At 43.7% G+C, this 12,527-nt stretch overlaps 1 protein-coding gene across 1 annotated transcript in view; it reads right to left on the reverse strand.

The window, feature by feature from the left end:
• The window catches only part of C1QL3 (complement C1q like 3), a 67,605-nt gene extending 59,848 nt beyond the window's left edge, over positions 1-7,757 (reverse strand). The window contains exon 1 of the mRNA XM_066584739.1: positions 7,164-7,757. Within this exon, the coding sequence (XP_066440836.1) occupies positions 7,164-7,757 (594 nt within the window). The remainder of the gene's footprint in view (positions 1-7,163) is intronic.
• Between the last annotated feature and the right edge of the window lie 4,770 nt (positions 7,758-12,527).

Raw genomic sequence — 12,527 nt, forward strand, 5'->3', positions numbered from 1 at the left:
TAGATAGATAGATAGATAGATAGATAGAGACAGATAGGCGGTAGATATGAGATTGATAGATATGAGATAGATAGATAGATAGATATGAGATAGATATGAGACAGATAGATAGATATAGACAGATAGATATGAGACAGATATGAGATAGATACATGGATAGATAGATAGATAGATAGATAGATAGATAGATAGATATGAGATAGATAGATAGATAGATAGGAGATAGATAGATAGATAGATGTGATAGATAGATATGCGATAGATAGATAGACAGACAGATAGATAGATATGAGATAGAAAGATATAGATAGATATTAGATAGATAGATAAACAGATGGATATTAGATAGATAGATATGAGATAGATAGATGATAGATAGATAGATAGATATGAGATAGATATGAGACAGATAGATAGATATAGACAGATAGATATGAGACAGATATGAGATAGATACATGGATAGATAGATAGATAGATAGATAGATATGAGATAGATAGATAGATATGAGATAGAAAGATATAGATAGATATTAGATAGATAGATAGATAAACAGATAGATATTAGATCGATAGATATGAGATAAATAGATATAAGATAGATAGATACCATAGATATGTGATAGATGTGAGATAAATAGATGGAAATGAGATAAATTGATAGATAGATAGATAGATAGATATGTGATAGATAGATAGATAGATATTAGATAGATAGATAGATAGATAGATAGATAGATAGATAGATAGATAGGAGATAAATAGATATAAGATAGATAGATACCATAGATATGTGATAGATATGAGATGAATAGATGGAAATAAGATAAATAGATAGATATGTGATAGATAGACATTAGATAAATAGATAGGAGATAGATAAATAGACATAGACAGATAGATATTAGATAGATTAATAGATATTAGATAGATATGAGAGAGATATGAGATAGATAGATATAGATATAGATAGATAGATAGATAGATAGATAGATAGATAGATAGATAGATATGAGATAAAAAGATAGATAGATATGAGATAGATAGATAGATAGATAGGAGATAGATAGATAGATATGAGATAGATAGATAGATAGATAGATAGATAGATAGATAGATATGAGATAGAGAGATAGATAGGAGATAGATAGATAGATAGAGAGATAGATAGATAGATAGATAGATAGATAGATAGATAGATATGAGATAGATAGATAGATAGAGAGATAGATAGATAGATAGATATTAGATAGATATATATGAGATAGATAGATAGATGGATATAAGATAGATAGATAGATAGATAGATAGATAGATAGATAGCGCTACTAACTGCTTGACTCCTAAGTGATATAAAGTCCTATGGAAAAGCATATATAATGCTGTAATACCAAATAACGAACACAGTTTCCCCATTTAACCAGCTCAGTGTTAGATTTGACTGCGGACGGTTCGGAGTGTCTGCGGCTCCATTACCTCCATCTACCCCACGGGGGGTCGGGGGATAATATCTCTGCAGGATGAGGGGGAATATCACCATCAGGTCCCCAGAATTATGACCCCACCCAACAACTCCACTGTAGTAAGGGGGCTACTAGATACCTGAGCTACAAGTAGCAGTGTGAAGATGTAGCAGAGTGCAGCGCGCACAGGGTGGCATCCGCTGCTTGTCTCACTCTAGTGAAACTCCACTATTAATACATAATATCAATCTGTCTGACTCCCGCAGCTCTCAGGGAGACAAATGGCCCTTCTGTCTCCTGTGAAGAAGCTAAAGGGAGCTTATAAATGGGCGGTAGACCTAGCAGATAGCAAAGATCAATCTTCTAACATGGAATTACTTACCCAAAACAAGGTGACCTCAAAGGCACAAGTCCCTGATTAGATCCAGAGCGACATGTATTCACAGATGACGTCACGCCTCTTAACCTTTTTGATAAACTTTTTGCAATCTTTTAAAGCCACAGTCATGTTATCAGGTATTAAAGGGATCGGACCAGAACTTCAAGTTCTCCCCTATCCACAGGATATCCACAGGAGGGAGCATAACTTGCTGATTGGAGGGTTTTTTACTGCTGAGACCCCCGCCGGTCTCAAGAATGGGGGTCCCATGTCCCCTGTCCTCCTTACTATGGGGTTACTGCACCCCCTGCAGTGATGGCAGTCAGAATGGAGCGCTGGGCGCACATACACGGCCAATGCTCCATTCATTTCAATGGGACTTACGGAAATACCTAAGCAAGTGTCGCTCGGGGCATCTCGGCAGTCCTACTGAAAGTGAATAGAGCGCTAGCTCACCTGTACGACCAGCACTTCAATCAGTCTCCTCCTCACTGTGGGAGGGGGGCAGTAAGGAGGACGGGGACACAGTAACCCCATTTTTGAGATTGGTGGAGGTATTCAGATATGCGTTTTTTCACGCACGGATTTACACACATTAAAATAATCGCAGCATGTCCTATTTGGTCCTATGTGGTCCTATGTGGTCCTATTTGGTCCTATGTGGTCCTATTTGGTCCTATTTGGTCCTATGTGGTCCTATGTGGTCCTATTTGGTCCTATGTGGTCCGATTTGGTCCTATGTGGTCCTATTTGGTCCTATGTGGTCCTATTTGGTCCTATGTGGTCCTATGTGGTCCTATTTGGTCCTGTTTGGTCCTATGTGGTCCTATTTGGTCCTATGTGGTCCTATGTGGTCCTATGTGGTCCTATTTGGTCCTATGTGGTCCTATGTGGTCCTATTTGGTCCTATGTGGTCCTATTTGGTCCTACGTGGTCCTATTTGGTCCTACTTGGTCCTATGTGGTCCTATTTGGTCCTATGTGGTCCTATTTGGTCCTATGTGGTCCTATTTGGTCCTATGTGGTCCTATTTGGTCCTATTTGGTCCGTATTACAGACTGAAATAGCCCATTAAAGTCAACGGACCCCCAAAATACGTAGCTATTCACTGTTCACATACTAAGTCAATGGAGACTTCTTGTCCTTGTTTTGTGCGCGTGAAAAACACAATGAATAGGCACGCAAAAAAAGTTATGCCGGAAATACGTTCAGCTCACGTCTATGAAAACGCTGCGTATCTGACGGACTGACACTGAATACGCCCGTGTGACTGCGCCGTAAGCGTTATGCGGATGAAGGTTTTTTCCGGACAATTTTCTGTCCGTAAAAATCAGATGGAAATAAAGTGAACGCGGTTTTATTCTCCCGCGCAATTCTTTAGTCAGATGAAATCCTATTTTGTTGTGATTTTCAGACACAAATCCCCCATTCAAGCCTAAATGGTTGCACTTGTTTGATGTTATTGCAATCCGTTTTTAGCTCATGGAACCTTAGAAGGACGCGCGCAGAACGCATCATGGGGGGGGGGGGGTTTCTGTAAAAATTGGATGCAAACAGATGAAAATCGCATGGAAAAAAATAGCAGAAATACATAAAAATTGCGTAAACAACTGGTCTGATTTTCCAGGACTGAAAAAACCGTCCTGTGTGCACGCTTACGCCAAATATATGTTCCCAATATTTGCGCTCTCTTAGGGACCCTTCATACGGTACGGAATTACCCCGCAGGACGCAGATAAATCCGCAGCTGCGGAATCCCACAGCACAATCTGCAGGTCTAACTGCGACTCGTACTGCGCAGCTCGCCTGGAGATGATAGGGTTACCAATTCCCAACCTTGTAGATAAGCGGAGTTACTTCTGAGGTCTTTGGCCTCGTTAGAATACTCTTTTAACTCTTTCCCTTCCACAACAGGTAAGTCGGAGGGAACCCTAGCGCCAACGTATTCCGCAGCGTTGTACACAGAATGTATTTCCTCACATTGTTCTGGTCGCCCCACAAAATCTTAATTTCTCTGCCCATAGCACCTACATGCTACAGCAGTGGTCTCCGGCAGTGTGGGACTACAACTTCCAGCATTCAAAGCTATCAAGGCATGATGGGAGTTGTAGTTTCACCACTGGTATTCAGTTAGACTATCAGTGTGTTGGAACGAAACCCAAAAAACTTGGAGAAACTGCAAGCAATCATGTGGAGAACATGCAAAGTTACCCTTAACTGGAGCCTAGAGCTGTCAGGTTATGCTGAGGGTTGTAGTGTCACCACAGATGGAGAATCATCAGAATAGAGCCAAAGACATCTAAATAGCCTCAAAAACTCCATGCAGGAGTTACACCTGGTTGGATATGGGGTCATTGTCTGCGGCTGTCAGATTATGCTGAGGCTTGTAGTGTCACCACAGCTGGAGACCTATCAGACTAGATCTAAAATGATCTACATAACCCATTAGTATGTTCCTGGGCTGAGGAAGAAGGCTGGGGACATGGAGGAAACCTCGAAGATCACCTAGAGAACATACAAGCTCCATGCACACACAACACCAGGTTGGATATGGACTCATTGTATGGGACTGTCTGTGGATGCTGAGGGTTGTAGTGCCACCACAGCACTACAGCCAGTGGTAAATCACTATTAATGTGTTCCTGAAATGAGGAGGAAACCATAAAAGCTGGAAGAAACCCTGAAAGTCACTTGGAGAATATACAAACTCCATGCAGACCTTACACCAGGTGGGATATGGACTGTGGTTGCCAGCATATGCTGAGGCTTGTAGTGCCACCACAGCTGGAGAAACACCAAAGGTATCTAAATAGCCCATTAGTGTGTCCCTGAAATAAGGAATAAACTGGAAAACCTGGAGGAAACTCCGAATTGTGGAGGACATACAAACTCTATGCAGAAGTTACACCTGCTTGGATATGAACCTATTGTCTGTGGCTGACAGGATATGCTGAGGGTTGTAGTGCGCCACAGTCAGAGAAACACCAAAGGTATCTAAATAAGCTAATAATATGTTCTTGGAATGAGGAAGCAACGAGAAAACCTGGAAATTAGGTGGAGAACATACAAACTTAGTGCAGACATTACATCTAATGAGATACGGGGCATTGTCCGCAACCATCAGGTTATGTTGAGGGTTGTAGTGTCACCACAGCTGGAGACCCACCAGATCTAAAATGATCTACATAACCCATTAGTGTGTTCCTGGGATGAGGGGGAAACTGGAGAACCTGGGGGAAACCCCAGGAATTAGGTGGAGAACATACAAACTCCATGCAGAAGTTACACCTGGTGAGACATAGACCCATTGTCTGTAGCTGTCAGGACATGCTGAGGGTTGTAGTGTCGCCACAGGTGGAGAAATACCGAGCTGGAGCCAAAGGTATCGAAAGAACCTATTAGTGGTTTCCTAGAATCAGTAAGACCTGAAATCAGGTGGAGAACATAAAAACCTCGCGCAGAAGTTAAACTTGGTGGGATATGGACTCATTGTCTGCGGCTGTCAGATTATGCTGAGGGTTGTAGTGTCACCACAGCTGCAGACCCACCAGACTAGATCTAAAATGATCTACATAACCCATTAGTATGTTCCTGGGATGATAAGGAAGCCGGGGGACCTGGAGGAAACCTCGAAGATTACCTGGAGACCATACAATCTCCACGGAGAAGATACAGCTAGTGAGATATGGACACATTGCTTGTGGCTGTCAGAGTATGCTGAGGGTTGTAGTGTCACCACAGCTGGAGACCCACCAGACTAGATCTAAAATGATCTACATAACCCATTAGTATGTTCCTGGGATGATAAGGAAGCCGGGGGACCTGGAGGAAACCTCGAAGATTACCTGGAGACCATACAATCTCCACGGAGAAGATACAGCTAGTGAGATATGGACACATTGCTTGTGGCTGTCAGAGTATGCTGAGGGTTGTAGTGTCACCATAGCCAGAGGTATAGAAATAACTATTTGTGTGTTCCTGGAATGAGGAGGAAACCAGAGAGCCTGGAGGAAACCCTGAAGATCATGTGAAGAACATACAAAACTTAATTGCAGGTGATACACCTGGTTGGATATGGACTTATTGCCTGCATCTGTCAGGATATGCTGAGGGTTGTAGTGTCACCACAGCCATAGAAACACCAAAGGTATCTAAATAATCTATTAATGTGTCCCTGGAATGAGGAAGAAACTGGAGAACCTGGAAGAAACTCCTAGAATCACCTGGAGAACATACAAACTCCATGCAGAAGTTTTCTCTGGTTGCATATAGGCTCCTGGCTGGGATCTCATTGCCACCAACTGGAAGAAGCGTTCATAGAATTAGGTCTGTATATCCTATAGAAAGACTTTCCGGACTCAGTGGGGACAATAGCAAATGAAGTGACAGCCAGTTACATAAATGCACATATGCAAATGATCAAACAGATGATATAACCAGCTCATTAGGATAATTATGTGAAGCACATTATGGTAGACTGAATATAGATCCTGTCCTCGAAGCATATTATGTCACATGCTGAACATCTACCGTATCTGTGCTGAGTGCACTAAATAATGGAATAGACCCATACAGATACGGTATAGCAGAGCTGAGTTTGTCCCTGCTCTCCTATGACACGTAGCCAAATCACCATGACTTCCAAAGTTAGTTGCTGTATGAAGGTGCTCGGTCAGCTCTGCTACATCTTTTTAGGAATGGATGCGGCTCTTGCTTTAATTGCTGCTCTATGTCTTACAGTTTATTCTATTTATTAAGTAGCTCCTCTATACTGTATGAATGGGATCTGTCTCCAGTAGTGGCTGGACTATAATTGACGGAGAAGCTTTTGCAGTTGCCCACAGGCTACAGAGAAGCGTTGAACATTCTTGGAAACACACACTAGAAATAATGAATATTCCTTCTCAGTCAAGTTCCTCTGTTAGAAACTCAGCAAGAAATAACAAACTTTCACTTTTTTGACAATAGGTAATAGTCGGCTTACTTGATGGGGTTTGCCAAGAAGCTACTAATAGTTCATAAAGCCTGTGTCTGTCAGGTTCAGCTGAGACTTATAGTTTTGCATCAGGAAGCCACAGGTTCAAGACTGCAGGGTGATTACTACTCCGAACAAGGAAGGGGTCATCTAAAAATCTAAGCAAGGAGGGCACTTACAAGGACTAAAGAGACACTGGCAGATAAAAGGTGGACCTAAAGTCCCACAATTGGTTATTCGCAAAAATTGGGTAGGTCTATGTTCATGAGCAACCCAAAACTAACTATTCCCAACTTTTCCTTCAAAGGGCTACCGGTATCTCACCCAAATATCACCCATGGTTCTCACCTGGTTGTTCTTGCAGAGATCTGCCCACATGCTGGTGCCATCTCCACCCCTCATCAGGACATGGTAGGTAAAGAAATAAATGCCAGGGATGGAGCAGGTGAATTTACCGGTAGTAGGATCGTAATGATTGCCCAAGTTGGTGACCACATCGTCAAACTTAAGCAGCTCATAACCCTCGTGCTGCCTCTTGAGACCAGCATAGAAAGCGATTTTGGGCACAGTGCTGTAGGTAGCAGCGCTAATTGCCCCAGCAGCATTTAGCCCTGGTGCTCCAGGGGGACCTGGAAGACCAGGTCTTCCCGGCTCCCCTTTTTCTCCTGGTGGTCCCATTGGTCCTGGAGGTCCTGGTTCTCCCGGAGGTCCTCTAGGACCAGCCTTTCCTGGTCGCCCAGGTTCTCCTTTAGGTCCCTGGATAAAGGTGGGCAAGGACTGAAGAAGGCTATGTTCCCGCACCGTCTCTGCAGTGGCAGTACTGGGGGGCTTGGTGCCATAGGGGTCGCAGACCATGCGGCAGGTGCCCAGCATCTCGTAGTGTGCAGATGTCCCAGCTGAGTTCACAAGAACCGGGATGAGAATGACCAGCAGGAGCACCATGACCACTCCAAGAGCTCCGGCAGCCACCAGCCGTTTCCTGGCCACCAGCCGGCTCAGAGCTGGCCGTTCCTCTTGCCTGCTTTTCGACGAAATCTTGAAGCCTTTTTGAGCACCACCAATAAGTAAAAAAATAAGATGGACCAAAGGAGTGACCAAGGAAGTCTACTGAGGACCAGTCAGTGCCTATCTGTATGCCAGTCCTCGACTCAAGGAGCTCTCCAAGGTGCTGAACCTCAACTGACTCCAAGCAGCAGACCTCCTGGCCACTTGGACTCTTACTTCTCTTGTCCAACTTTGTCGTCTCTCCTCTGTGCAGTCTCTAGGGGTTTCCGAGAAGGGCAGTCTCTTCTCTCCTTGTCCACAGGACAGTCTCCCTCCTCCCTTGGTGATCTAATTAGACTTAATGCACTCTGTTCAGCAATGTCTCACCTCCTCAGAAGAAGTAGAAAATAAGCTGATGTAAGCATCAAAGGCAATGCTGAGACTTCTCCCACCTCCGAGAACCAGCAGAAACCCACGTGTAGCCTTCACAGATCTGCACCTCCCAGCTTCTTCTTCTTTAAAGTCTTAATTGCCATTGACTTTCCCTGTTTTTTTGCAAACTCTGCCAGTTGCAATGAACTTTCCTGCTGCTCTTTGTCGTAGTTGTTCTTCCTGAGGAGGTGACCGCAGCTGCTCTGAGCTGGAAGGGGGGTCTCCTGCAGATTGATGGTGTGATGGTGAGGGTGGAACCCTTAGCTCATCGCCCACTCCAGCATGAAGCATATCAATGCCTGGCAGCAATGCACAGGGCTTTCCTGTAATCCTCACATTCAAACAGAACCAGACAGGGCTGTCGGGATCCAACACCTGTAGATCAAAAGCCTGGCAGCCCCTCTGCCCAAATCCAGGGAGATCTCGTTCCCTCATATCTGCTCCTTGGAGATCTGCTTGCATTATGAATGCTTCAGAAGGGAAGCTGGAATGTAATGCGGTGCTTTATTCATACAGAATATAGCTTGCAGCCCACAGTCACAGCTCAGTGCATCAGTATAGCGGAGCTTTACAGCAGCCAAATGCAAAGTACAAGAGATGCGGGATGAGATTTGCCTTATGCTGCTTATCTCCACGGTTCGGGTAAATGTTGCAGGCTCTAGTCTCACTGGAGGGCTGTATTGCAGCAGTGTGGCCGTATTTCTGGCTGCAAAGTGCAGAATACAATACTGTGCAAAAGTTTTAGGCAGGTGTGGGAAAAATGCTGCAAATTAGGAATGCTTCCAGAAATAGAAGGGTTAATAGTTTATTTTTGTCAATTAACAAAATGCAAAATGACTGAACAAAAGAAAAATCTAAATCCCATCAATATTTGGTGTGACCGCTCTTTACCTTCAAAGCAACATCAGTTCTTCTAGGCACGCTTGCACACAGTTTTTGAAGGAACTAGACATCTTGTAGAACTAAGCGCAGATCTTCTGTGGATGTCAGCTCGCACCAATCCTTCAGTCACTTCATGTAATCCCAGACAGACTGGATGATGACGAGATCAGGGCTCTGTGGGGCCAAATCAGCACTTCCAGGACTCCTTGTTCTTCTTTATGTTGAAGATACCTTTTAATGACATTGGCTGGATGTTTGAGGTTGTTGTTCTGCCGCAGAATGAATTTGGAGCCAATCAGATGTCTTCTATTTTTGAAAAATATTCTTACTTTCTAGCATTTTTTCCACAACGGCCTAAAACCTTCACACAGTATTGTAGATCTGGTGTTAACAATCAGAGATTTAGTCACTTGAAGGAAATTTCTTTGAGGATCTGCAGAGACTAAGGAAGTTCTGATCTACAAAGAACCTGCAGCTCTACAATTCTAGATGACCTCGTCATTCCAAAATATGACAGTGAGGTTTTGCCTCTTGTATTCTGCAACCCTAATTGTCACAGCTCACCAGCGGCAACAGAGTTGCTGCATGACGGCCGTGATGTGGAAATGGCCTGGCATTATATCAGCCTTACCAATGTGATCATGCTTTTGGTCTATGCATCCTGTCAATGCGGTAGTTTCCTTGGGTGTTGGATAGTCCTCAGGGTTTCCTACCACTGCAGATGGTTCCTCGGGGGTCGTATGTTGGAAATTTCTTAAACATAATGGAAGTGTATGCACCCCGGTCCCTCTACTTGTAGGGTGCCATTATTCATCTGAAGTTGGTGAAGTCTGGTTGGGTCACGTCCTCCTGTGTCAGATAAGTTGCTTATGCACTTGTTTTATATAGTGGGGTTATATCTGCTCTATGTACTGTTGTGCCAATAGTTACTCCCATTAATTTATTGGCTTTCCCTCTTTCCAACTAGGGACTGTTTAGGTGGTCCAGGTGTGAGATGTGGGGCCATCCTTATCGGGACAATCGTCCTACTTTAAGCAGGGTTATTCTTGTCTTAGTATCTTAGGGGTAGAATTCCTAATCTCCCCTCTTATTGTGTTTGGATAGGGATTGTTGGGTTCTTCGCGTTACTTCTTGGTGTATATTCATCCTGCGTGAACACTGCTCTATGGCCGATCTGAATGTAGTGCTTCAACGCGTAACTTGGAGGTAAAACTAATCACCTGGACACAATGAGGCTGGTGCCACAGGTAACCCCTGCCTTTCCGTTTTACTGAATGGAACTTAGACCTGCTTCTGCTTGACTGCCCATTGACACATCACCAATTTTATGTTTTAGGTGGAAATCCTCTATAAAGCAGATCTCTGACTGCTGGGAAGAAATATTGAGATTCACTGGCACAACATTTTGCCATTTAAAAAGACATGATGACAAAATGGGGACATTCGCTTTAAGGAAGCTGCCAACTCAGGGCGGACCTCTGAAGTGTCTGTTCATCAACGTGGAGACAGTGGAGAACACAGAAAAAAATGGCCCCTTATTAAAGTGCTGGATATTGGCTCCTAGACAGAAAGCTCTGGTGTTTGTTTTCCGCTTCACTCCCTTTCTATGTCCCTTAAGACTAGTGCTGAGTAAACTTTTGAAAAGTTCAGTTCCGGCAGTTCGCCTAATTTCGGCAAAAAGTTCAGTTTGGTCTGAATTGGTTTGAACCGAACTGGAACTTTTTTAGTATTCCTGAAAAATTCTTCTCTTTGCCCTTTCTAATAAATGTATGTACTATATAAATGAAGGTGATTAGTATGGGGAAAACACACAAACAGAACATACAAACTCCATGCAGATGTTGTCTTTGCTCAGATTTGCACCTAAGACCCCAGCACTGCAAGGCAATAGAGATGAGCGAACCTACTCGTTTCGAGTAATTACTAGATCGAGCACCGCGATTTTCGAGTACTTCAGTACTCGGGTGAAAAGATTCGGGGGGGGCGCTTGGGGGTGGGGGGAGGCGTGGGGGCGTGGGGGGTAGCAGCGGGGAACAGGGGGGAGCCCTCTCTTTCTCCCACTCACCCGCGGTGCCCCCCGAATCTTTTCACCCGAGTACGGAAGTACTCGAAAATCGCGGTACTCGGGCGAAAAAGCGGCGTGGCCGAGTAGGCTCGCTCATCTCTGCAAGGCAACAGTTTTGGGTTCATGTCGAGCCAATCGTTTATCAAAGTTTGACCCGAAACAGTGTTCAACTGTTTTAGTCGGCTCAACACTACTTAAGATATTTCCCAACACCCTTATTTTTGAGCAATCCCGTCCCTCTGGCAGCCCTGCATTCGCTCCAGCCACATGGCAGGAAAGAGAATGGGTCCACTATCACTGGGCTTCCTCTCTTTATGGTCATCAGGAGACTTTTCCAAGCAAGTTTGAAGGCAGCCTTTTTCCTTTCTTCAGTTTAAAATGTGACAAATGTATCAAATGTCATACCATTTATATAAATGTGTCTTAGCCTTTACCCCTACCTGGCCCATTATGTAAATGTTTCCCATTCGGGGAAACTGCTTCGTACCCAAGCCATACATTTATGCCCTATGTATGGCGCGGGCTCAGGAGCTGAGCCCGTATCATCCACAGTGGGAGCTGGCTGTGACTGACAGTGTCCGGGTATGCCATGGCCTGTGATTGCTAGGATTAGTGGTACAGCATTGCAGTACAGAAGTACTGCAGTAGATTATCAGTGTGGCCATAGTATCCCAGGTTTAAGTCCTCCACAGTGAAATAAAAAATGTAAAACAAAAAGTAACAAACAGAACAACCTAAAAAATAGTAAAAGAAAATAACCTTTTTTGTGCACTTTCTCCCTCTTTTTGTTTAAAAAAAAATCCAAAAATCCCACACGTTTGGTATCCCTATATCTGTAGCAATGTACAATGAATTGAGCACACTGTTTATCCTGCAGAGCAAGCACTAATAAAGAAAAGGTGAAAAATGTAGCCTCCCAAAAAGAGCTACAATAAAAGTGATCATAACAGCCATATGTAACCCAAAAAGGGGGCCAATAAAAGCAACAGCTCGCCGTGCAAAAAACAAGTCCTCATACGGCCGTGCCGACGGGAAAATAACAAAAATGTGGAGATGAAATCCCCCAAAAATCGTTGTGTCCTTATGTTCAAATAGGCCAAGTCATCAAGGATTTAAATAGATCTAGAGATGTAAAGTTACATTGTACCAAGCTCCCATAAATGTCCCATAAATGTCTCTAACTCCAGGCCCAGCAGCAGCCATGCCTTCCTTTCCAGACACTTTTGAAATGAGAGATGTAAGATCTGTTATTTGGGGCACAAATCAATAGTAAAAGAGTTTAAATTGATTTGTGCTAAAAAAAAAAAAAGGCGCCATTTATATCAGAATTTAGATGCAACACCAATAAC

This window comes from Eleutherodactylus coqui, chromosome 12 (assembly GCF_035609145.1).
Source record: "Eleutherodactylus coqui strain aEleCoq1 chromosome 12, aEleCoq1.hap1, whole genome shotgun sequence".
In the NCBI taxonomy this organism is placed as follows: Eukaryota; Metazoa; Chordata; class Amphibia; order Anura; family Eleutherodactylidae; genus Eleutherodactylus; species Eleutherodactylus coqui.